General features: G+C 33.9%; 2 protein-coding genes across 5 annotated transcripts; both read left to right on the top strand.

Moving 5' to 3' along the window:
• The first annotated feature begins 495 nt into the window (after window positions 1-495).
• Window positions 496-3,964, top strand: LOC136409880 (chloride channel CLIC-like protein 1). 3 transcript variants are annotated; one of them, XM_066391712.1, is made up of 6 exons: window positions 496-1,241; window positions 1,531-1,621; window positions 1,938-2,066; window positions 2,509-2,641; window positions 2,741-3,024; window positions 3,085-3,964. In XM_066391712.1, the coding sequence occupies exons 1-6, from the start codon at window positions 612-614 to the stop codon at window positions 3,123-3,125; spliced, it is 1,308 nt and encodes a 435-aa protein (XP_066247809.1). In that variant the 5' UTR covers window positions 496-611; the 3' UTR covers window positions 3,126-3,964. The 3 variants fall into 3 exon arrangements, with proteins under 3 accessions (XP_066247809.1, XP_066247807.1, XP_066247808.1); XM_066391710.1 differs by having other exon boundaries at window positions 2,509-3,024; XM_066391711.1 differs by having other exon boundaries at window positions 2,509-3,131.
• A 3,130-nt stretch (window positions 3,965-7,094) lies between these two features.
• Window positions 7,095-25,823, top strand: DCX-EMAP (Doublecortin-domain-containing echinoderm-microtubule-associated protein). 2 transcript variants are annotated; one of them, XM_066391614.1, is made up of 23 exons: window positions 7,095-7,421; window positions 9,038-9,236; window positions 10,717-10,894; window positions 12,427-12,594; window positions 13,601-13,694; window positions 17,291-17,476; window positions 17,531-17,705; window positions 17,761-17,940; window positions 19,101-19,239; window positions 19,309-19,458; window positions 20,292-20,463; window positions 20,664-20,759; window positions 21,032-21,169; window positions 21,833-21,921; window positions 22,185-22,356; window positions 22,641-22,769; window positions 23,330-23,458; window positions 23,897-24,059; window positions 24,251-24,433; window positions 24,488-24,583; window positions 24,649-24,763; window positions 25,257-25,410; window positions 25,466-25,823. In XM_066391614.1, the coding sequence occupies exons 1-22, from the start codon at window positions 7,419-7,421 to the stop codon at window positions 25,408-25,410; spliced, it is 3,108 nt and encodes a 1,035-aa protein (XP_066247711.1). In that variant the 5' UTR covers window positions 7,095-7,418; the 3' UTR covers window positions 25,466-25,823. The 2 variants fall into 2 exon arrangements, with proteins under 2 accessions (XP_066247711.1, XP_066247712.1); XM_066391615.1 differs by lacking the exons at window positions 7,095-7,421; window positions 9,038-9,236; window positions 10,717-10,894; window positions 12,427-12,594; window positions 13,601-13,694 and adding an exon at window positions 16,310-16,513.
• Window positions 25,824-26,955: the final 1,132 nt, after the last annotated feature.

Genomic DNA, 26,955 nt, shown 5'->3' with positions numbered 1-26,955 from the left:
TCAAAATTGGCAACGTTGGATTTAGATCATATAGTCTGATTGAATCGAAGTAAAAAATATGTAAATAAAATAGCCTACACCTGATACACGATCCAATAAAACAGCTCTAAAATTAGAAAAAAATCAATTCTTTATTGTACGAAATGGTAGTTTTATATCTGTCTTGAACTCTAACTTGGGAAAAAATACAAATTGAAATTATTTGTCACAAAAAATAAATCTTCTATGCAATTATTAAAAGTTGTTTCGTTTTATATTACACAATCGTTATCTCATTTCGATTTTCGGATTATATTCCTTTCACTTTTAAAGAGTTTTCGGGATTTGTAACGACGGCCTGAATGGCCATTTTACAATTTGCGTCATTGCCACAATTCAAAATTAGTGGATTATAAATAAATATGTTCATTAATATTAATGTTGCCCTAACCTAACAAAGTTTGAATTTTTTAACTAACTAAAAACTACATACATACATACTACTACAAACAGACTTGGGATTAATCACAACAAAGTACCCAAAACGGATAATTGCCCACATGCTTGAGAGTAATTTGTATTGTTTTGATTTAACTTCTTCTTTCCCTGTGTCAGCGACGTGAACCTCAAAAATGCAACATCTTCTGTTAAGTTTAATTGTTTTCTTGGCAAGTGTTGCAGCTTCCCACTCATCTCAGTGGGTAGACCCTCACAGCATGAAGATGGATGAAAAGGCCAAGTATAACATGAAACCTGTATTAAAAAAAACCGTCAGCAGGCCTGAGGGTGGCTTAAGCAGATCGCAAGTATCTACAGATGTTCCTTTCAATCTTTCCAATTCAGTGCTAAAAAGAATGCTAATGATACTGATAAAGTCAGCTTGTCTAGATAAAAATGATCCCGAAAACTACACTGGTGACATACATTTCAATATAAGTCCAAAGGATTACGATTTTTTAAATAATGTTGGTGAAGAAGATTTGTTGCAACCAGATCAATTACGAAGGATTGATACAATTTTTAGTGAGAGCTTTAGAAAAAGCTATATTAACATATGTCTGAAGGAAATTCAAGCAGGTCAAAAGAAACTGTACCAGTTGGTGTTTAATATGCAAAATATGTGGATACTTGGGGCAGTATGTTTGATATACTGTATGTATAATCTCATTAAAAATGATTTTTCACTTGCCTACATTGTAAAATATTTATTCATACTTATACTTATTGTTGATGCTGGATATAGATACAACCATTTACATAATGTAAGTATAATTAGGTATATGAGAGGGTAAATGACTCTTTAGGCATATAGTTGTATGTATGATATATTAATGGGGTTACCATACATTTATTTTTGTAAGTTAAACCCTTGACCAACAAGATAGGCCATTATTTGAAGCGATTTGCTGCAAAATTACTTTTTTTACATGGTTTTAGAAAAATCAGCAACTAGTCAGCCTAACTGTATCCACATATTCTTTCATTTTGTTTATGACAACTGATGATCTTGAATAGTATTTCATAATATTATTGATGGTTTTCTACTTTCAGGAAGCTGAAGAGCATAATTTGGGAGTGGTTTATTCAAGTAAATGTGATGCCAATAGAATGAGTTGGATTGAGTGGACCAAATATATGTTTAGTAAGTACTATGTTGTTGACAAATTATAGCATTGCCATACCAAATGAAATATGTAATTAACAAGATAATTTTACATAAACTGCTAAGCAGAAAAGTGCTTTCTTTTCATAACCTTCTTTCCTCATGGAAGGGAATAGTCAAATTAAAAATTATATATCTACTTAACAATTATTTTGATATGATGCTACTAAACTACTTAACTTTCTATATTTACTGTGAAGAATAAAGTAAATATATATTATGACAATTAAAAAATTATTCAATCTATTTAACTAATGACATTCTATAAAGTGTGTTGAATTGTGTCTTGTTCCAGGTCCAAGAGATTGTGAAAAGAAGACTATAACACCTTTAGATGTGTTGTTACATCAATTAAAAAATCTTATAACAGTACCCATGGAAGCAATTGGGACAGGAATGGGTACTTTTGCAAACAAAATGTTTAGTAAGTAATTTCTAAAGGTTTTTTAAGGTGAATGTAGGTGCAAGATATTTTTATATAAATTGAATTAATGCACGTTTCCTTTTGATAATTGGAACTGTGTGGTTGATAAAAAGGAATATTCTCTTAAATTTACGACGTGTGTTTAGGAAAACCTTACATAGACGGAACCAAAATTTAAATAATACAATACGTCCATTATCAGCAAAAATGCCTACCTTAGCTGTATGATTGATATTTAATTTCCTCCTGATTCTAATATTTCATTATTTTTGAGATTCTGAGATGCTAACAAATAACAAAGTGGCCATTACACAAGGAAAACTATTAATATATAACCATTTTTCGGTAAATAAACTAAATATTTTTTATACATGTCTTTGTCTACTTAGGTCCAATTAAAAAACTGAAGGATACTAACACTAAAAATGTATTCTTTTTGCAGCTGAACTTCCTTGGGGTCTTAACCTGGTCATGTGGCCTATCATGCTGATATTTGTCCTCATTTTATCGCTTTTCATGATGACAATTTGGTCAAGGAAGTCAATTGAATTTAGTCTCATTCCATTGAAAATTAGGTTTGTAGAGAACGCAGATACAAAATTGGGAAAAAACCTAATGAGCGAGTCGGTGCCTAGACCATTAGTACAGAACATTCATGTATCAGTATCTTCTAGTGCCAGTCATCCAATCGAAAGTGGTAACGATAATTCAAAACAATCTGGCGCTCGCATACCACCAGCGATTCAATTAAATAAACTTTCGTTGGAAAATAATGTGAAAGATGAGAGTAAATCTAGTGAAACTAAAGAGAAAGAAACAAGAGAGATGGGTACTAATACAGTATATATCAAAGAGAGTAAAGTAGATGAAGGTGGAGACTCTTTTGAAAATGCTAATAGATTTATTGAAGAACTGAATGAGGATAATACTTTTAATAAAGCCAACGAGAGCCATGGAGGTTAAGAAAAATGTTCTATTTATTTTTTCATATTAAGTGTGTTTTTAATCATTTTTTTAGATGGGATTTTACGTCAAAGAGTGGTTCCAGATAAAATTTAATGTTTTTGGTAAGTGAGGACAACTGCATGTGCCTGTCTAGTCGTGGATACTAAGTCAACACGCTGATAACGTATTGGACTTTAAAAAAAAACAAATACGACGCATAGTGATTGAAATGCCACAGAAAAAAATTAGTAGCAATTCTGGCATTAAATTCGACTGAAGACGTCCTTTAAGGTCATGATTTTACATTAACTTTCAGTGGTGTATTTACATTTCGCAGCGTTTTATTCGGTAGCCAAAAAGTACCAAAGAGAACGCCGCGAAAACAATAACAAAACTACTCACTTTTTTCGGCTTCGATTTTTGTGATTTTTAGTTCTAAAACCATGTCACAGTGTAATATAATTTTATTAAGGTATGTTTAAAAAATCATAAAATCATACTTAATTGTAATTGATTAGATTTGTCATACATAAATTGCGAGTAGAACTTCCAAAAAAACAAAGAAACTTTGTTCTTAAATTGTAATGCGTTTTGATCTGAAAGTAGGCACGCTTAGGCTCTCTCTTGATGGGAAATGTGTCAAGGTCAAAGTGGCATTTAAGAGCGAAGTTACTTACAACATGTATGCAATGAACAAAATTTGTTCCAAGCACTGTCGACCAGCTATTTTTGATACACCATTTACTACCAGTTGAATAGTATGTTTAAGCAAGAATTGGCGGTGACATAACTAACAACTTCAAATGTATAAATGTTTAAAAAAAAAACAATTTTATTCGCACATTACATAATATAAGGAAATCGTGCTAACATAATTACATAGTGGTTTATTTTTAAAAATAATATGATTTAATTAGACATTAAAACCAAATACTATATCTATTTTAATTAATTAGGATATACATTACGATGATGAGCTTGTGATATATGTATATTAGGTACGATGTTATTTGTGTAAAACCTGCAAAACTAATTATATTAATAAAAATAAAATCATTGTATTTTTATCGAAAATGTCGCATAATCCCTGCAGCATTCGCCTCCCAAAATACCGCAGAACCGATTTATGGTTTTGCGGAGTTTAGGCAAGCAATAACGGCCTTCTAGCCGTATAAACACAGTAATTGATTAGACGCTTTTTTATATGGTATCAATTGCCAGTGACGTGGTTTCACTCTGACTAATACAAAACGGAAATTGGGATTCATATTTTGGCTTTACAGAGCACGCGTTGTTTGAAACGTCGCCCTGTTTGAATCTGAAGATGAATTTTAAAGTAAATCTGGTCAATAGCCGTTTTAATTTTCAAACATGCAGGGTCTTTGTGCAATATTATTATATGCCAAACCAGAATGGATGATCTACCATGAAACAATATACTTCATAAATGACTATTCGTAAATGCATAATTTTCGAGATGCGGAGTCAAAGTTTTATAAAGGAAATTGAAAACTTAAAACATTCTTCGAAACTGCTCGTATCCTTTTTTAAATGAAATTTTATGAGTGTTGTTGTTACTCAAAGCGCTTCGTTTGCAGTGCGAATCTGCCAACGATTACTTCTTAAAACCAAAATTATTTCTGCATTTCTTGGTGAATTTGAAATAAAAAAAACTCTCTTGAGTTCTCACTGTAACGTACCATTTTCTAGGAATAATTTTTGTGATTTTAATCCATGATAAAACTTGTGTTGGTACGATAAAATTTCCCCCTAGGGGGTTTGAGGGCTGTGGCGTACAATATTATAAGTAGCGGTTCATCAAAAAATCACAGTTCTCAAAAGAATTGTACTTCTTTTGATGAACCACTACATACTACAACAAGATGTGATTTATGAGATTCAAGGCGTTAAGAGATAAGCCAAACTTCTTGATTTAATTACTCTTTCTTAAGCCATGCAGATATCCATACTTCGCCACTTTCCATATTGATAAAATCACTACCGATGTAAAGAATGAATATAAACTCATGCATTAATATAAATAGTTCCTACCTACTTTTTAATAATAATTTAAATCCCAGGTTACACAATTCAGTTCTGTCATAAATCATTTGATCCGCATGCGGAAAAAGCAACCTAATGACTTAATTTCATGCAAGAGTAGAAGTGTTAAAAAGTCAAAACTAACACATTTTTCATTTAAAAAGCCGAAAACCTGTATTGATATTAATTGTCGCTTTTTGTGGAACTGATGTTTGATATGAATCAGACTTAACTTACAGAAGAATAGACATTTAAATCACATTTTGGACAAAGAGCCTCAGCCCTTTTTGCTGTTCTATATTTGCTTTTCCGTACTTAGTGTTACCATTCTCTGACCTTACGCTTTATTTTTTAAGTAGCTTCATAGAGTAGCTATGGAAACTTTAGGGTAGTGACTCGACAGAGTCATTATGAAGACTCTTTGGAGTCACCGCTCTATGGTGGTATGAACCACAAAAATTGAAAACCAAAAAAATATTTCTTCGATGAAAAATAGTCTCCTTGTGCTTTTTGTCTCATCCATTTGATGGCTTTGTTGACTACTTCCCGAGCTAGTGCCTAGTCTTGTAGATCCCCGCAGGAAGGAGTTCTCCATGGAAGTGAATGTTGGGTGTTTAAGAAAAGCTCTAAGATCTCTTCCCAATTGGCAGTCCATGTTCCGTTTTTTAAAATACCTTTTTGATATAGAAGAAATCAAGAATTTCGTAAAAATATTGTAGTTACCGACACTGATTAAAAAGTTAGGGTGATTTTTTTAAAGTTCGCGAGGCTCAGGTCGCGTTACCTATTAGCCAGCTTAAAACACATATTTTAAATGAATTTGTCGGGCCCAAAAACTCTCTTAGGACGAATTTGAAGTCCGCACATCAAAAACTATGAAGATTGTTTCCAATTTGCGGAATTAAAAAAAATATAATTTAACACCCTGTAGAATGAAAACAAACAACTTTCGTATAAGGAAGTTCAGCTGAATCGCTCTATATTTTTACCCTTTATCACCTGATTCTCATGTAGAGTTTTGTTTTTGCGGCACCCTGTATAAACGCCTTATATATTACGTTGCAATGAAGACTCGTGATTTTCTGATGGCGACGAGCCAACGGTGTCTGTAATAGAAAAGTTAGAATATGACTCAAGGTAACACGCTTTTCGAGCTACGGATGATAGGAACTTGGGATTATGCAAACTAGGTAGTCGAGCTGCATGGGGTCCTAACAGAATTAATTATTACTACCATTATGACTATAAGAGGAGAAAACGTTTTTAGCATATATCAAAATTAAGCATTATCTTAAAATTGAGTTCTGGCTGTAAAGTTTGGGAAAAAGGTAATTTTTATTTTTCTAATACACATAAAAAAGTGTACAGAATTTCAATCATAAATATTTAAATATTTTTTAGATTTTGTATCAATTTTGATGAATTTTTATCAACTTTTTTTGGGCACGACCACAAGATGAAATCGAAAATCACGCATTATTTTGCCATGAAGTTGCCCTAAAACAAAGAACGTTTGTTCGAAGAAACAACGAATTAAAAATTTTATGATTTTCCAGATTGCGATGTATATTTTTGAAATCGGGATTCTAAAAATTATCCCGTTATGAGAAAATATACACGGTGTTTCATGCGGGAAAAGTACAGTCATGCGCACAAGTTTCTCATTTCATTTCATAACGGAACCCTCTGGAGACGGCTACGTTGTAATTGGAAGGTGAAGAAATCTCTTTTATCTTAATTTTTACAACATTTTCTCCAGCATTTTAGATATAAGTATTTTATGCAGTTGTAGTTATTTCTCCGTATATTATTAATTTTACATTAATGTTTCTCCGTTAGCGATAAATTATCCAAAAGCGAAGATTTTATTACTGACATTAAAGAAATTCGCTACGCCAATGTGAATCACGACTTTCTTAGAAAGGAGGCCAACCATAGCCGAGCCCATTGGTCAAGGATTTTCTGACCAATCGAAAATTCCCAAACTATAAAGCCACCCTGCTTGGAGTCAATACTCGCAGTTTTTAGAGCAACAAGTTTTAATGGTGTTAGAGTTCCAAACACGCACAGCATTAGCAATAACTATTAAGAGAAAAGATGTGAAGTAGCGTAGAAGCATTTTTACTTGTACTTGCACCAGCACGAAGCGCATGTTTAACGTTTAATGATATCTAGTTATTGCCAGTTTTTAGGAAGAATTCATAAGAAGTGCAACTTTCTCTATTGCGGTTAACGACCTCTTATCACGATTGCGGGAATACGTTGATTGAAATTAAGCCGGATTAGTGTAAATGAGGCTGTATGAGTTTTTAAGTTATTACTCCTTCCTTAAACAAAGAAAGCAGCACTACGTCCGAATAAAAAATGGTAAGTTTACGATTTTTTAATTTCTTAGCCACCGCCAAATATACAAGGTGTCTCTGAACAAAGTACCACAAATTCAACTATTTATTGTGAGTGTCAAAACATGACAAAAATTTCACATAAATATATATCGTAAGCTGTTTCGTTTTCAATATACAGGGTGTGGAAGGTTGGTTCCTGGGAATGGTTTTTTATTAATATTTTTTAAACGTTTGGAGGTAAATTAATGAAATTTTGTACTTTTTAAAATATTTTTTGGTGCTCTTTTGAACCTTTAGAAAAAAATTGCCGCATTTTTCTAGGAGCGGGTAATACAGAAGAGTACTGCTTAAAAAGTCCCCAAATTCTTTTGTACTAAACTTTATGGATGATTTTATAGAAAAAATAATAAATTCGAAGGTTTTTACATAAAAAGGTACTTTTGTTGAAAAACCAAATCTTCAACAGTTTTTGAGAAATTTGAGATCTAACAAATCGTTGGACACTATGTTTTATTAAATAAACATCAAATTTAAAATTCAGTTGGCCTTGAAATAAAACAAAAAAATCTTTTTGACATTTCCGAACATGACAGCATTTATTAATAGTTTGACGGTTTGTCGTCGTCAGGAACAGTGTTTAATTATAATTATTGTTAAACAAAATGAATAAAAAAGGATTTTAATGACGTTTATTTAATAAAACATAGTATCCATTGATTTGTTAAATTTCAATTTTCTCGAAAATACTTGGAGATTTCAACTTTCAATGAGAGTACCCTTTTTATGTAAAAAATTTGAAATTTAATATTTTTCCTATAAAATCGTCCATAAAGTTAAGTACAAAAAAGTTTGAGTACCTTTTAACCACTATCTCCTTGTATTACCCGCTCCTGGAAAAATGTGATAATTTCTTTATAGAGATTCAGAAAGAGCACAAAAAGTTATAATAAAGTACAAAATTTCATTCATTTATCTCGAAATGTTTCGAAAATATTAATAATAGACCATCCTCAGGAACCAAATTTCGTACTCTCGAAGCAGCTTTCGATATATATTTATTTTAACTTCCCGTCATATTTTGAAACCTAGCATACGTGGTTGAATTACTGGCACTATATTTAGAGACACCTTGTATATTTTTGCAACTAAACCACCAACAGTCTGAAATTGTTAGCTTGGCACTAAGGGCCAAATTAATGAAGTTCTGGCAAGTTTAAGAGAAGTATAAAGTTTCTGTTAACTTGGGACTAAGCGCTTGTCTTTCGTCCAGGGCTCCATTTTAACTTACCAGCACCTTGGTAATTTCACTCTAAGTGTCGCAAAATCGAAGTTAGACAACTTTGCCAAAATTTCCGCACCGACGATGCAAAAGGGGCACCCCTTTGATTAGTTTTTTGATATTTCTCATAGGCAAAGTTCTCCTGAATATTTCGATCTCTTATCCCTAAAATCCCTTAGGTCAGATAAATCAACGCCCTGATAACTTTGTCAAGAGGTTAATTTTTTTTTCGTTTCGTCGAAAATAACCTTCCAGGTCCACAACTGGTCTATTAGTCAAAATTTGAATATTCTCATATTGGGGTTAATGTGATTTATGAAAAACGAACATATCGATTCAAAATTTGAAACGTTCCGTAGTCTGTGGCTCCCTCTCGCATCGGCAGCAGCTCTATGCGGCAGAACGTGGAATTAACACAAGAAAATAACGTCCATCCACAAGAGAGTGTTATTTTAAGTGGCGACCCTGAAGGTCTTTCCAACGTAGTACGTAACGAGAAAAATACTAATGCGCTTAGTTTGGCGCCGGCTCCTGCAGGCGACGTCCAAGACAAAGAGGGTAAGTTTGGAATAATTTCTTGTAATTGACTAGTATTACAGAGCAATGGCCTAATTTGCGAAAATTATCGGCACTTAATCACATTTATTGACCACACGTCATGTGGCCAACGCTTAAAGTAGATACGCAAGTCTTATGTAAGGTTCGCATGGAATTTGTGGAAGACTTGACCACAGTCGAAAGCAACTGATATTGAGTAGATTTTGTTAAGAAATGTTAAAATATCGCGACTTCTACTTTGTATCCTCGATATACGCGTATCTTGCCAGGAGAATAAATAAAAAATTCCAAGTTCTTTAATTGTTAATACCTGATTTATGGCTTGTTGTGGGGACAAATTAATGTGGCGGGTAACGTAAGTTGAAAATGTTACTTAGTTGGATAAAAGAATGCCCATTCTTTCCTCTGGAAATAAGCCAATCCCACCGATAGTTAATGCTGAACAAAGATCTCTTATAGCTATCATTCATCCACATTTTATATTAAAAAATTCTCTTCCCACATCGGCTTATGATCCATTGAAGTTTAACGCTTCATAGAATTTTTTTTTAAATTAAAAAAAAGATTCAAAACAGTTTTTTTAACACACGTTTAACGTACAGTATAGGATTTTACATGTTAAATTTTTACCCCATTTAATTAAAGCTATGAAACTTGGTACATAGATTTACGCTAATTAATCGACGGAGTCAAAAAAACTTGCGAAGATCTTAAAAAATACAGCTATGTTTTTCAAATTTCTATTTTTTATGCTCCTCGTGTATATTTAAATTCTAACAGATCTACATATCACTTCAAGGTGACATTCAAATAGCAATTTTACACCCTCTGAAGAGAGACTGAAGTGGATAATTTACTTCTAAGGGCGCAAAAAATTTCCCTGATTCATATAATCAATTAATACGAAAACGCTTTTGAACAGTTCTGAATCATATTCAAAAAGTGTTCCTAAATTTATTTAAATCAATTCCAAATAACACTATTAAGGTTAATGTTGATAATAAAACAATTTTTTGACGAAACTAAATGTCCCATTTGATCCGACGCATGTTCAACTAGTGATTCATGTGTTACAGAAGAAATTAAGACGTTGGAAGCTGAGCAATTTTTTTAAATTTCCGGAAAAAAACCGGAATTGTTCTAATTTTGATACACAATCTTGTTGGGCTCTAAAATGCGCAAGTTTTTTTCCATTTAATTGACTTCGCGTTTTGCTCCCAATCTTCATGTTCTATTCGCTTTTTTGAAACATCCTGTATTATTATGAAGTTCTGGGCTAAAGAAACGAACTATAAATGCACGTTAACATTCTGAAATTTCAATCCGATTGTCACATTTCTAGTTCTCAAATATACTCAAATTGTTACCGTTTACTTGAGCACACAAGCTTTAAAAATTAATTAGGTACTTGAAGTAGTTTAAGTTCATTTTTTATCTAATTAGTTTTATTTGCAAATCGGAGGTTTTGATATGTTTCTAGAAGAATTCTCCGAAGAAGAGGATGAAATTCAGATTGTTAGCAATATAAGTGGTTACTGGCGTCAAGGAGCCAACTCGAGACCACCTAGTTCACTAATGGCAGACAATGCCAGCGATGCCACATCTATGCAGAACGCCACTTTACGCCCTAAAAGTCGTGGTGAAATAACGACAAGCAGGTAGTTTACTTTTTTCACAGTCTAACCCTATAGAACTGAATGCGCAATCTCACTGTATGGGCACCTATTCAAGTGCCATTTCTTAATAGTAAGGGAAAGTTTACAAAAATTCCGACGCCTCCACCAATTTCAAAGCAATAAATTTTTTTTATTACTTTCATCTATAATTTACGTTTTCAACTGGAAACTCCAGTGTTCTGTCTGATCTTTGATACAGTGCAAATTTAAGTGAACATTTCTCGAGTTGAAATTTAAAAAAAAACAGTTCCTTTAAAAGTATGTCCGGGATGTTACGAAAGTGGGCGGAGCTACCTGAGGAAGACGGTTTAAAGACCCTCAATTATAGTTATTATTGAGGTAATCATAGGAGATACTCGCTATAATATGATTTTCACTCAATTTGTTACTTTAATTCTTCCCTTGCGTGGCCGGCTATAAAATATTAATAAAAATATAGTTCATTGTAATTAATAAATCATCTTAACTTGTACAACAACTCCTAGTAGTTAAACTTATTTAACGATTGATACTAATTTTTATTGCGATTGTAATTATTCTGTTATAAAATTCGTAATCTTCGGATCATGCAGAACAGGAACAGCATCAATACACCTCTTCCGCATCACGATCTTCTTCTCTTTTAACCAACTCAGATTGCACTCTCGAGAAAATATTTAGCAGAAATCCGCTTTTTAAAATATATTTCTCTGTTAATTTATTTTTTAAAGGAGAAATTGTGCATTATTTTCAGCCACTGTTTAAACTTTATCGCGTCTTTTTCGACCCGGGGAAAGTGAAGCCGCGCATTGTACCAGCACGATAAGGGTGGGGGTAATAATCCCAAATAAAGATCTGAAATTACGGGATTAACAAATCAAATCGGATAGTAACGAAAAAGAATGCAAATAAACGTAGGAAATATCTGAGAATGATTAAGGCCCATTGCAACTTTAAACCTCATTCCAGCTCTGCGTTCAATTAACAGGAGCACCCCAAAGATTGGTTCTAATCCATTTCACCAGTTTACGGCAGATGGCGCGGGTAAAATATTTTCCTGCACGCCCAACATACTTGCCGTCGAATTTGCCAATTTCTGCTTGCGCTTAATTAACTTGGGATGTCCCGAACTGACGAGGTCTTACAGGATCGAAAGCAGTTTTTAGGGTGCTTCAGTTAACTAAACGCAGATCTGGCATGAGGCGTAACAGAATTTAATCTTCTCAAATCGCATGATGACTCAAAAAGTGGTTGGGATCAATTTTGGAGAAAGCAAGGTCATACAACAACAAATTATACCGTATAGTGGTTCTATCGCACGTTAAAAAAGGAAAGTTTACTCAACTAACCGGGTATTTCAATTGCCAAATTTCGCTATAGGGTTATAGTTTGTGTTTCTATTATTACTGGTCTGACCTATTAATGAATTAGATTTGGAAATGTGATTAGCTTTCGGTTTACGATAAACTAAATAGATTAGAAATAATAGTCTCATAAAGTTTCAGACTTCTGTTAATTTGGGTGGGCTTTCGTAGGTACTCAAATATCGGTTACTGGAGAGCACGCAAAGTAATTTTCTACAAAAATGGCGACATGTATTATCCAGGGATCGAATTTCGCTTCAAACCAGGAAGAGATATTGTCAACATGGAATCACTTTTGGATAAGCTTTCTCTTCGGATGGACTTGCCAAGGGGAGCAAGGTGGGTATGCGTATTGTAGGTGTTTAGAACTTTTTTAAGCACTGCCTCCAGGCCAATATATAAAAGTCCTGGTAAATCTACTGATGTGATATTTTCGTATTCATAACAGAGTATTCCTCGTTTTCATGGAAAATATCTTCATGGTAAATAATTTTCTTACGCATGACGAAAGTCATTTCTCATATCGTAAGTGTAAAATATTAGCATAAGGTTAAAGTATTGAAGATATAGTATATTGTCCCTCCCAAAGTATAAAATCATATTGATGTTACTAATCGAACGTATTAGGAGATTGAATGGAATTTTAGCCTTTTATCATATTAATCATGATGTGTAACACTCCCTCTTAAATCAATAGACATATTATGCAGATAAAGGTGGTTTGGCATTCGTTTTCGAGGAATAAAATCACATAAGAAAAAATATATTTCATGGAGGTAAACTATGGTAGACTAGTTCTTTGTTACCGAAAATCAGAAGAAATCCCTTTAGGTAATAGTCATATACTTACTGATATAGCTATACCTACACTAATCTGCATCCTACTAAAATACATAGACAGTGAGAACATCTAACTTGGAATGAATTCTGCATAATTGTTAATACTGATTAATACTGTAGAAGATCATAGAGAAATATACAGGATGGCTGGAAATCACCTTTAAGCTTTTCACCTCTGTATATTCTATATGTTATTTTAAACAATTTCTAAGAGTCTTATACCTATCTTCAAGAGTTTTAAAAAATTTTGGTATCTTAAAGTCCACATTTTCCATATTTGAAGGGCCAAAAATTACCAAATGATTTGACATATAGATAAAAGGGTTATACTTTCCCACCAGAATTTTAAATAATCCATCAAAAAGCGTTAAAGTAAAAATTTTCAAAAAAAAAACACTAGTCCGTTAATTCCGTTAAGTTATATATATATATATATCTTATGTCGCAATCAATTTGTTTTATATCCGATGTTTTATTTATAAGTAATGATAATTTTTATATTTAGGTATATTTTTTCTATGGATGGCGATAGGAAATATTCCCTGGATGAACTGGAGGATGGTGCTTCGTATGTTGTCTCTTCATATAAAATTTTTAAGGTAAGATTTAGTCGATTTCTCATAAGTAAATACTTCAGATTTATGGCGGCCCATTAAAACGACGATGATACAATTTTTTTTTATAACAATGTGTGATATCATCTATTTTTTACGTTAGTAAGTATATTGAATTCCAAGGGCAATATTCTTTTATGGTTAAACAATTTTGTTGAGGTGAAAAATATCTTTTCACGAGAGATGATGTGATCAACTAACATGAGAATGATTTAAATATTTCTGTTAAATATCATAGATCGATCGATGTGGACGTTAGTATTACACATCTTAGAATGGGTCATCATTAAAAAAACCATGCAGTAAGCGGTGAACGGTAAACGGAGGACGTTGATTAAGTCTTTTACTATTTACCATGAAACGTCTGACTGACGGCCGGTAATAAATGAATTAATCTAAGAAATTCCTCGGATATTTCAACGCCTATTTGAGTTTTTTTTTTTCTTTTTTAAATGGCGATCACCCTTTATGACGCGTACATGGATGACATCACAAAATCCCAAAAGATATTACGCAATTTTTTGGATAAACTAGGCCTAGATATCAAAGCGACCAATTAATTACGTCAGGTTGCTACCTCCGAGAGAACTTTGAAACTCACGAAAAAATCTCTGTATTATATAGTGGCGACGAAAAAAAAGCTCTACCTCCCCCCACCTCACGCACCTCCTCTTGTATTTTGAGGATTTTTTTAGTGACATTTTTAAATTAAAGCTTTAGTTATTCATATACTTTTCTTAATGAAAAACTGAGCAAAATAATAGGAAAATAGAATTTTTTTTTATGGCATTCAACATTAGGACGTTTTATCTGATATTAAGCTAAATTGGTCTGTTTTAATTTATAGAAACTTTGGTTTTAGAAATAAGAGATAACAATAACAACAATATAAATTTCTCATTAAATACATTTAAACTGTCTAGTTAGAAAATGTAAGACCTTTCTCATTACCACTGTGTCCTTCAGAATTACTGCTTTAATTAAGTAGTAAGTGCTTGCCATTATTACTCGCGTCGTTCCCTTTTCCTTTGATTAGAATTTTAAAAATACTGTTTTAAGGTGTTGAATTTTATTGCACTTTAGCCTGTTTTCAATTATAACTAAATTATGTAGAGCATCTAGGCGCTATACAAAAATTGACCCAAACATATCGTGACTGGCCGAGATTTCTTATCGTTATTACTAAGAACGAATTCACATGGCAAACGGCCGCGTGTATTAGTCCTTGTTTGCATAAGTAGGACAAGAATCTTGGGAGAAAAGTTCTTGATTTTAATATTAACTAAAATAGGCTTGGTTCGTAAATTAGTGCCTCCCTTGACCCAAAAATATAGGGCCATTAAGTAGGGCTTTGTTTTTTTTTTATTCAATGTATTGAGGCCCTTTAAGGCTCATTTAAATACTTTCCGTTTTACTCTCTTGGCTTACTGAATGTGGGTACGTGTATGACCTCTAGTATACAGAGGGGTTTGGGGATAACGAGTCGTGATTTAAACGCTATTTCGGCACGACATATTTATTTTAAACTCGGGGACATAACTGCAGTATATTGAGTAATACACATGAGAATAGTGAAGGAGAGGGAGGCGCACATTATCTCAATGGAATTCTTCTTCGTTGGACACGTTCGTTTCAGCGGAGGACATGGACAGCATATTAGTTCATCTGGCTCAATCTTTTTGAAGAAGAATACGAGAATGAGTTGAAGAATTTTGGTGTGAAATCTGATCGGCTGGGCCTAGTTAAATCGGAGAAAAATTTATTGGAAAGAGGACTTAAGAAGTCAACAATGCGAACAACATCCCTGGGAAGGAGGAAAAAAATAATGACGATGAATTGAATAAATATATTGCTGCTTGGAAATTTAAAAGGCGAAGAGATAATTTGGTTACAGAAAAATTGGGCAAAGAAGCAAACAACTAATAGAGGAAGAAATTAAAATATCCCACAAAGCACAACGAACTTAAGTACATAAAAATGAGGAGGGAAAGAAATTGAGAAAGGACAGATGAAGACAGAAAAAGACTTGAGACATATTTTTTTGTAATGCATCACTGACTTATCAGTTCTTAAGAAAGTCCTTCTGTGCTCACTTTTGAAATCTTCGTGTTTCATAATGAAAAAAAATATATATAATAATGAATTGTAGCCTCTTGTATCTCGGAAACGAAAGAACTGACCTATTTTTGTTCAATTAATACGTCCTTAAACCTTTCGCCATCAGTTAAAAAACGCCCGAATACAAACAACGAGGAAATATTTTTTTACTACTTATTGCAAAATTCATGTCCTTAATCGGTCTAAATTTTCGTGATTATAATATTATTTCCGCATAAAACCTAAATTCATACGTAGTAAGGAGTTTCTTGTGTCCGAACTCATTCCTGCCTTTAAGTGAACATTAGAAAAAGATTGCTAATATTAGTTTGTCAATACAAAAGCGGGAAGAAAATATGAATACTAATGTTACTTTCACGCCAATGTCAGAGGCCGACAATCATGCAATCAAGTAAGGTTTCGTGCCGACTCTTCACGATCATTCATATTTTTGACCCTGAGATCCCCTCCATAACGCAGAGATTAGCACAACTCCTTGAATTAAAGTTATTGCCCTACATTGTTCCAAGCAATGTGGTGGGCTTCGCTGCATATATGCGGTTGAAAATCGGTTAAGCAACATTTCGAGTTCCAGTATAAATATACTGGTAGGAGCAGATTAGTGAATTTAAAAAAAATTGTTGCCAATGTTGGATATCGACTTGGATGAAGAGACTCCTTTCGCCGTGGTTAGCGTTCCAAGAATGGTAAGCAAATGTTTGTTTTAAAATTGTTTATATTTTTTTTCCCAACGGAATTCAGGGTGAAAAGCTTGAGAAAATAATTTTTTTTAAATAAAAACTATCGATTTAATTCAGATTTCACACTGTTCGGTCTGTTTATGTTTGATATTTTTCTATTTGGTTTCACGCAAGAAATTACTACACAGATTTTTAGACGCAAGTTCGATTTAATATTACAATACTTTCTTCGCATGAGCCCAAGAGATCAAAACGAAATTGTTTTCGCGATATTCCCGAAGAAAATGACAATGCCCCGATTTCAAAAGTAGCCACCTTCATAATTTGATTTCTGAATGAAAATGATGTCCCTTAGTAGATGTGTTCTTACCTGAACTAAGAGATCGTCGAGATATTTAAAATATTTGTTATATAGATTCCACCCCCGTAGCATCGCCCTTAAGCCCTAATAAAGATTAATTTTATTAATTCATTGCAACTGCTGATAATTCAAGTATGAGTCAACATTTTTTTCGACTTTTAAAATTTTTCTAGAAATCAAGAACTTTGAAACAAGGCTAAAATCAATTTACGGTGGACTTCCTGTTTGGGTACTTTTCGAATGTCATTCTTGAATATGTATGTAACTTCTGGTCCAACTGACCTCAATACATTAATTAATCTCTTTAAGTTCCCCAGGTATAATGTCAATTTGATAAGAAAAATGTAATCATTTTTTTTTAAACAGCTCTATTTTTGTCAAATCAATTTGTTAATTTTGCTTATGGTTAATTTACCACCCAGCCAGCAAGTTATGGGAAGAAAAATGGACCTTGGAATTCTAATCCTGGAGGCCAAGGCTGGAGTAAAGTTACCAGCCGAAAAGCCTCCCTAGTGGAAAACGAAGATTCCACCCCCGGCAGTGGTTCCTCTAAATCGCCTTCAGGAAGAGTGATTCGAATTATAAATAATGCCGACCATACTGTTCAGGTTAGCCAGATTACAAAAATTAAGTAAAAAAATACAATTTCATGATATTTTCAGTGTAGAGTATTGCTAAACCTCCGCACAACCCAACCATTTGAAGAAGTGTTGGAAGACCTTGGACAAGTTTTAAAAATGTCTAATGCCAGGAGAATGTTCACGGTTACCGGACAGGAAGTGAGAAGTTTCTCTCAACTCAGACATGAATTTGCTGATATGGATACATTCTACTTGGGTATGAAATATTTATAAAAAATAGAAGAAGACAACTAACTGCTTGGTTGTAATAGGAAATAGTCCGATGGGTGGTGGTGCCAACCCTGCAGTTTTGGTTTCTCCTATTCGAAGAGGCCGATCACGAGTTACTCAAAGTGCCATAGTAGAAGACATTAGTAAACATAGAAGGTCTAGAAGTAAAAGCCGACCAAGGACAATATACGCTCCGGAAAGTGAGATAGTTCGAGCAAGTGGTGAGTAAAGCGTAAATTAGGTGAAATTTTCTTCACAATTCCTCACAAAAAGTGTCTAATTTGTTTTTTTTTCATTTTCATTTTAGATTTATTAAGTAAAAACGAAAAATTGAACATTCTCTTTCTTTCGTATATCTTCGAAAGTATTAAACATGATGTTAAAAACTCGAAAGTGTAAGCATGAATTTTAAAACTTCCTACCTCTATTAACTCGAAATGGTATAGAATTTTAAAAAGTCCCCGGACCACGTTTTTTTTTGTTATGAAGGGAGAACAATTTTTATGTAGAATTCTCTCTTAAATATCTTAAATATTATAGTTACGGAGCTTAAGTGATACATCATTTGAAAGAGTTTTTCATTCTCTACCTTTTGGTACCTCATTTGTTACATTCGACTATTGCGCTATCAAGTTAGGAATATTTGATAATTTTAAAATCATTTTTTCTATTGGTGTTTTGATAGCGTTAAAACTAAGATTTTTTTGTTCAAACATTCCTAGGAGGGGCTAAGGAGGGGTCCTAGGATTAGAAAATTGTTGTAATAAATCAATTTGCCATTAAAAGAAAAGATGCATTAATTACTCAAGTAAATGTTTATCAATATAATAAATTTCCTCGTTCCTCGAAAAGAAACATTTATGTAGAATTTGAATTTTTTTATTGTTTATATTTGTTTGCAGTGGATTGCCGTTTCGATGAATTTTGATATTATCTTGCATGGAAAATGTTATTTACTTACCTGTGGTACTGGTCAATGTTAATAGGTATTCAAATCAGTTAAAATTTATTGCGATAATTCATGTGTTATTGTGAGTAATTTTAAAAATAATATACGCAATTCAGCAAAAAAATGAAATTATTTTTATTTATGGGGAGCAAGGAAGATGCGCAAGAATAACAAAAGTTTTTAACACTAGAAATCCTAATTCTATTGTGAGTCATAGATACGTTTTTATACATCTTCAAATTGAGCGGATTTTTCCTAATTCAACCAACCTATATCTCTTCCTGTTTACGAGACCCTTGTGCTAACCATCATTATTTTGAAAACTCTATACATGTACACCTATGTATCCTGTATGGTGCCTAGAAGATTTAATAATTTTTTCATTTTTTTTCCTACATGTATGTAAGAAAATGTTTCTAAAATAACTTGCAGATTATTCTGTAATGGAATCTCTGAAGGAAGAACCAATAAGAATAAGCATTAAAGGTCTGAGGAGAACCTTCTACCCTCCCAGCCACCATGCTCCCATAGATAACTCCCCACCAGACAAAAAGCTTTTATTGGAGTGGGTGTATCCTTTATACCTAATAATAAGCATTTTCTTCTCATCATCATATGTGGTCCTTGACTAATTAAATAGGTATGGTTATCGAGGAACAGACTCCCGTAGGAACTTGTGGGTTCTTCCTACAGGCGAGCTCCTATATTATGTTGCGGCTGTAGCCATAATGTTTGATCGGGACGAGGAGACTCAAAGACATTACACTGGTCATACCGAAGACATACAATGGTAAGTATTCTTAAAAAAATAGTTTTTCTTACAATGCAGCAACTATTTCAATTTGAATGACTTCTTTTGTCGTTAATATACGATTAATTTTTCAAATTGCTCCTATTTACAATTTTCCGTAATCGATCGCATTTTATATCCTTAGTGGCATATCCTATGTACGGGGTGAATCTTAAGTAGGACTTTTCCTTTTATAACGACATAGACCTAAAACACTAAGCAAAATCTTTAGGTAACTTTATTCGAAAAGTCAAAAATAACCGAAATATGCGCGTATGAAAGAAAGCAAAAAAAAGTACGGGACTTTTTAAATAACCAATTTTCTAACAGGTAGATGGGTCGCAATGAACCTATAACATGGTCTGCGAGATCACCAGATCTAGATCCGTGTCATTTTTATCTGTGGAATTATATGAAGTTTGAGGTTTTACTACTGAAGTTAATATAGTGGCAGAGTTGCATGAACGGGTAGAAAACGCGGAAAGAAATAATTCGAAGAAAAAGATATCTTCTAACAGTGTGTACAGGGTTGTGGATAAGACGAGCGATAATTTGTGTAATTAAAATGGATGACGACAATTTCGTACACTTTCCGCCAGTCCCGAAGTGAACAATAATTAAAAGTTTGGTAATTGATTAAAACTGTCATATGCGCATATTTCGACTGTTTTTGAGAGAGAGATTTCTAATATTTTTTTGGAAAAAATTATCATTAACGCGTTTGCGTCATAATCCTCAAATTTCTATTTTTCATCAAAAACGTATATTTAACTATTTATTTACGTGCCATTTTACGATTTATTGGATATTAGAAACGGTATTTTTCTCATCAGTATGGATTTGCATCCGTCGAGAGAGATGGTTGCTTCAGGTCAAAGAGCCGGGCGTAACCGTAAGAGCCAAGCTCATATCCGCATTTGGAGCACACAGACCTTGCAGACTTTATACGTTTTTGGAATGGGCGAATTTGATGTTGGAGTGGTGGCAGTGGCGTTTTCTTATTTGGTAAATTACAATAATTCCATGCATTTGTGCTGTGCATATTTTACCTTGATTCGCTGAGAATATTCCAACACGCGACTTTCAATAATCTTGAAAGGGGAACTTTTTTCAATTTTCTCATTCAAGCCAATTTGTCCGCATGTTAACTCGCAAGTAGAACTGATATAACTTGATAAGTTGCTTGCCAATATTTAATATTACAGAATGGTGGAAGTTATGTTCTTGGAGTAGATGGGGGACGAGAGAGTATTCTATCAGTGTGGCAGTGGCAGTGGGGTCATTTGTTGGGGAAAGTGGCGGTAAGAAATTTTTATAGTAGGTGCAGGTTCTCCCGATTTGAAATGCGAATATTTTAAAAACTCGAAAAATTGCGGATTTCAATTTAAGTTCATTAGGTCACTTCAGGTTACTTTAGGTCAGAGAACCGCTTTTTTAGCTATAAATTCAATTTGGTTCACATTAGTAAACTTTTAACCGAACTAAATTCAGATTTATATTACTTGCAGGAATTAGGAATATCACCTCAAGAAGGGACACTCTCGATTCTTTTTTAAAGTAATAAATTTTGTAGACGCTTCAAGAAGAGATTAGTGGAGCAGTATTTCATCCTCTAGACGACAGTTTAATAATTACTCACGGGAAAGGCCATCTCACGTTCTGGAATAGGAGAAAAGATGGGTTTTTCGAAAGGACAGATATCTTGAAATCGGTAAGAAATCATTTGTTGTGAGTATTATTTATGCTTCGACATAATTCTTCACAAAAATACGAAAGCAGAATAGAATCGTGGTATTGGCGAGCCGTAAGAGATGGATCATTTTTATTTTATTGTGTATCAATGGGTGATCAATCACCGGAGGCTCTTGCATCTGACTATTTCATATTGCAATTTGCGTGAGGTAAAACGCTATTTTAAGCTCGAAAATGCATGTGGTGAAACAACTTTACCGCACGCTTGTAGGAAGTAGTTATTTTTCCAACCAGTCCGGAAAGTGATTCGTCTCGCATGAGTTTGGAAGAATATTTTTCCTACTAAAGCAAACAAATAGAAACCCTTTTTTTTATCGAAAACAATTTAAATACCCATAAAGACTACAGAACAAACTGTTTTTATTCTCATGGTATTTTCCATACGAAAATTAAAACCACAACTAGTTTACTTATGCATCTATGCTCGTATATGAAAGATAAATCCGGGAAATAAAAAAAGGAGACAAAATTTATACCTACAAAAAGAGTACAACGCGAGCGCTGGAAAATATTAGTTTTCACACGGAAGGAGCGTGAGGGAAGATATCGATTATGCACGGTAATAGAAAAAAAGAATTTTCGTAGTTGCAATAAGTTATTATAATTTGATATTTTATTCCAGCCTTCTCGTACCCTGATTACGTCTCTGCAGTTTGAACAAGATGGAGATGTTATTACTGGAGATAGTGATGGGTTTGTAACAGTTTACAGGTGAGGTCATTTATTTGGGAATTTTCTTCTTACGACAACCTAATCTAGAGATGTATTCCAAATATTCATTTTCGTACCAATAACTCAATGGCTTTCACAATCGCAATCACAAACACTCTGTATCTATGGTACTCTAAATCTATGTCTACGTAAATACCATACATTGTGCTAATGACAGACTTACTCGTTGAGGAAGAAAATTTAATACCGCAATATTTTCCTCAATTTGTGGTAATATATGTTAAATGGATAAATTTTTTCAGCGTTGACGCTGATGGGGCCTATTTTGTTAGAATGGAATATGAAGCCCATAATAAGGGAGTCGGTGCTTTGATAATGCTCCCCGAAGGAACGCTCCTGTCCGGGGGAGAAAAGGATAGAAAAATTGCTGCATGGGATTCCCTACAAAACTATAAAAAGATTACTGACACAAAGGTGAATAAATCTATTGTAAATCCACCTGTTATATTAGGACCGACACAGGGTGTCCCAAATAGAATTACATAAAAATTTGTTGGGAAATTTCCAAATACTGGCGAGATTCTCTGAAGATGGAAATTGAGTGGGTAATTGAAAAAAATAACAAAAATGCCATATTTCGCAGAATTTATTCAAACGGTTCGGCCATTAATAATTTACGATTTATCATTGTCACTGTGATATTCTGTAGATGCAGAACAACTCGATTAGTGTTTATGGATTTTGTCTTCTCCATGTAGTTACCAGACGCCTTTGGAGGGGTCAGGTCAATATATCCACAACGTCCTGGTAGAAATGACGGCAATATTTATATTGGAACAGTCAAAAACAATATTTTGGAAGGTTCTTTACAACGAAGATTTAATCAGGTATGTGCCTCTGAAGGGAAAATAATTACCTACTTAGAATCAGTTTGTGAAGAAACTAAGTGCATTTAGGACTGCAACATTTTTGGCAAGGGAAGACCTTTAATGTCTAGTTGGTATAGTATCAGATCCATTTTTTACTCATTTTATTCTCAGAAGAGCTTTATTACTAAAAAAAGTACTATTTAAGTCGTTTTCCAGATAGTCTTGAAGGATGTTACCGGATAGAGGACAATAAACAAAGCTCTTTCTTTTACGAAAGAATTTCAGACATTTTGACCGCAATTTCAGCCTTCATCAACATAATCCTCCTCTAAGGGTATGTCCAGATAGATGATACATTGATAGCCTGGAATACCAGCGAATAGGCAGGTCTTGGGCTATACCTATAAGAACAGAAGTTCTTTGCAGAACTGAAGAAAGAAGTAAAGAGGAAATTGCGATCGAAACTTGGGCAAATCCTTCGTAAAAAGGATGAATTTATTTGCTGTTCTCTTTCCGATAAACATTCTTCAAATTTATCTGAATAAGAATGCGATATCTCACTATGCATGGACTTCCAGATAGTATTCGGACATGGAAGGCAACTTTGGGGCTTAGCAGTTCATCCTGATGATGAGATTTTTGCTACCGCAGGACATGACAAGTATATCGCTCTATGGAAGAAGAACAAATTAGTATGGACCACACAGGTAAGATACATGTGTACAGGGTGTCCAATTTAACATAACGAAATATTTGAGAATCGTTGGAGGTTCGAAGTCGCTTAAATTAGGAAATATGTTTTCGGACTCCCAATAATATTACGTCTTAGGGTTACCTATCAGATGTTACTCAGGTAACACTTTATATACTTTTCAACGCGTAATATACAGTGTGGAAGTTTTGGATGGAACAGTCCATATAACTAAGATGTCGAACATATGCGGCCAAAACCGGAACACGTCGATTTTTATATAAAAACTCCTCCCCTGTAAAGACTGTTTTGGCGTACTTTGGGAATTTTCAAGAACTTATTTTTCAAGATTAAAGGGGATCAGGTTTTCATTGGATGACCCTGTATAATAACTCCTAGTAGGTGAAATATCTTTGAGATAAAATGTCTTTTCATCCCACGTTTCTCTTTCCAGGTTTCTTTTGAATGCGTGGCATTAAGTTTCCATCCTTTTGGGATCGTCCTAGTTGCAGGTAGTACCGAAGGGCATTTACTGATACTAAATTCAGAGTCTGGACAACTCGTAAATACAATTCGAGTCTGTGGATCTCCACTGAATTGTGTTGCGTTTAACCCCAGTAAGTGAAAAGTGATTTTACATACAGGGTGTTCCTTTAACATGAGCCATAGGCTACAAAAACGTTCAATGTATTTTGTTAATGATCTTTCGTTGGTCAAAGTTTTATCGATAAGTAAACAGGCATCCTTCTTTGTTTTGTTAGGTGATCCTATCAATAAAGTGTGAAATTCCCGTTTTTTCCATTCTCAGGTGGGGAAACCATATCCATAGCTTCCCAAAATGGAAGCATATATATATTTAAAGTTAGCCGAGATGGATATTCTTATAAAAAAGCCAACAAAATACGAGGTTCTCAACCATTGGTGCAAATGGATTGGAGCTCCGATAGCAACTACCTTCAAACCGTAACAGTTGATTACGATTTATTATTCTGTAAGCCCATAACCTCTGATAAATATTCAAATATTTTTGCAACTTTTTTCCCAGGGGATGTTAAAACCCTGACGCCGGAAAAAAGCCCCATAGCCATGAGAGATGTTAAATGGTACACGCATAGCTGCACCGTTGGCTTTATGGTGGCAGGTGAAGATCCTTTGAAGAAAGAAACCTTTCTATATTTGCTTGTTTAATGAAAATGTGTGTTTCAGGCATCTGGAACAATCGCTATTATCCCATGACTTCCCTGATTAGTACTGCCTGTAGGTCTGCTGCACATGACTTGCTGGTTACGGGAGACACTGATGGATATTTGAGACTTCTGAGGTAAATATTACTTACTACATACTAGTAAAGCATACGTTTCAGAATCAGTCATGGTACAAAAGAACAGTGGAAAAAAGTTATTTGGGTCCTGTGAAAGAATGCAATAATCTTACTATAAGGTCATGTTCCCACGTTTTTTCCAACCTTTCACCACCAAATTATTAATTTTCCCATAATACACAATTTATCCGCTTCTGGAGCTCAAGCTTGAGAATTGTAAAAGAGTCGAGGACGGTTAAATAAAGACAAAGTTAAGCAATTTAAAATTCAAGAATATACCGTTCCAAAATTTGAAAAAGTCAAATTGACCCAATTTAACTGATAATAATGTAATTTAACTGAGATCCCCAATATTGAGCTCTAAAAACGAACATCTTGTATCTACTGAAGGAAGCCGTGTTCCTACGTACCTCAGGACAGTTCACTTACAGCAACTTCTTGGTGTTTCTGACATATTAGAACCGTAATAGTTCTATGAGTGAACTAATTGCAGGTACCCTTGCTTGAGTTCTAAGGCCGAATACCATGAAGAAAAAGTCTACAGTGGTACCATCGCCTGTGCACGATTTCTATTCAACGATAGGAACGTGATCACAGTAGGCGGCAATGACGCTTCTTTGATGTTATGGCAATTGTCGGAAGAATAAGTACCAAAGCTTTTGCAACTTGGTTTTTCGATAATTAAATAAAACGTTTCCTTAGCATATGTTTATTCCAAGCCTGTGGTCCAGAAAGCAGAAGCCCACAATTTGGAACGAGTATATCAGCGAATCGGAAAGCGACGTTTTGTCCGACAGTGAGCACGAAAGCTACAAGATATACCACTTGCATTATTGAGATTTCATAGAGTTGGAATCGTGGTTCCTATAATGCGGCGACAAATACACAAATTCACACCATTAGACTTGCTAATAAAAGCAATTGAAATACAAGTTTTATTGAGTAGGTATTACGCCTACATATTTTAGGATTAGTCTATTTACCGCAAGTGCAATCGCAGTTACGGTGCGGTTATTTTAATAAGAGAAAGTATGTATTGCTGTAATATAACTAATTTATTTACACCTTCAGTATGTTATAAAAGTTTAAAGCCGAATAAAATTTCTTCCACAGCAAAGTTTCAAAATTACTTTTAATATTTTAATTTTTCATTTAATATTTCAATTTGTCATTTAATATTTTAATTTGTCATTTAATATTTTAATTTTTACTTTAATATTTTATTTTCTAATTTAACATTTTATTTTTTCAATTTATATTTTAATTTAGTATTTTTAATTTTTTTTAAATTTCAGCATAAAATTTTTTCCTAAAAACGTACTGAAATGTCCTGCTTGGTTATGACTCATTTTGGGTAATTTTTAGTATGTGGTGCACGTAATTTAGTTCAGGTGCTAATTGTTAGTACCTGTTTTACCTTCTTAATAATTAGTTTATTTATAGGTGTATTATAATCTGGTTGTTGTCGTAGGTAGGTCTAGCAAACCACCAATTATTATTATTTTTTAGAGTATTTGTGAATAGTTACTTTTTGTCAAATTAGTTTATTTAAGTAGTTGTCAAGATTAAATAAAAATAGTTCTTTACTACATTCGCGATCGACAACATCCTACAACTATAAGGACAAGTAGTTAGCAGATCTTTTTTATCGTCATCTTATCCAGGTATATTTTTTCCCTTTGAAAGCTAATGAAAGTACTAATAACTCGTCAGAGAATTAATTAGTGATCAAATTGAATGGAGTAGGTGCAGGATAGTTCAGGTCAGCGATGGAAGATGGATTAAAGTTAGGGGTTAGTGATAATATTTGAGTGAACCTCTACGTACCTATAGGAATGTGCATACGAGATTGCTCCGAAACTTTGTTGTATAGTATGGTTTTGCCCTCATGGGCATTTTTTATCCTGAGGAAAGTCTTGAAGACACCCGTCCTGGCGTTCTTAGAACCGGGTAATGCGGGATTTCCCGATATACACTAAATAACCTCGGGTAGTTTTTTTTCTTCTTATCCTACGCCGATGCAGAAATTGCCCTTGGGGGATAAAAAGTGTCGAGGGGATCTGGTTCGAGGCTCTGTAGTCTGCATTGGTACATCCTTTTCGGCTAAAGCTAAAGGCTTATTCTTTAATCCTTTGCAGTCGCGTGTCGGCAGATGGTCGCCCAAAACAATAAGACATGCATGGGAGTAACAA

This window comes from Euwallacea similis, chromosome 7, assembly GCF_039881205.1.
Source record: "Euwallacea similis isolate ESF13 chromosome 7, ESF131.1, whole genome shotgun sequence".
In the NCBI taxonomy this organism is placed as follows: Eukaryota; Metazoa; Arthropoda; class Insecta; order Coleoptera; family Curculionidae; genus Euwallacea; species Euwallacea similis.
The sequence above is the reverse complement of the archived record's forward strand: the minus strand, read 5'-3'. Positions and strand labels throughout refer to the sequence as shown.

Coding starts and splice junctions, on each gene's coding strand:
- DCX-EMAP (XM_066391614.1), top strand. Junction 9,237..10,716: donor CGACGTCCAAGACAAAGAGG/GTAAGTTTGGAA, acceptor ATATGTTTCTAG/AAGAATTCTCCGAAGAAGAG. Junction 22,770..23,329: donor TACAACGAAGATTTAATCAG/GTATGTGCCTCT, acceptor ATGGACTTCCAG/ATAGTATTCGGACATGGAAG.
- LOC136409880 (XM_066391710.1), top strand. CDS start 612: ATGCAACATCTTCTGTTAAGTTTAATTGTTTTCTTGGCAAGTGTTGCA. Junction 1,622..1,937: donor GTGGACCAAATATATGTTTA/GTAAGTACTATG, acceptor GTCTTGTTCCAG/GTCCAAGAGATTGTGAAAAG. Junction 2,067..2,508: donor TTTTGCAAACAAAATGTTTA/GTAAGTAATTTC, acceptor TTCTTTTTGCAG/CTGAACTTCCTTGGGGTCTT.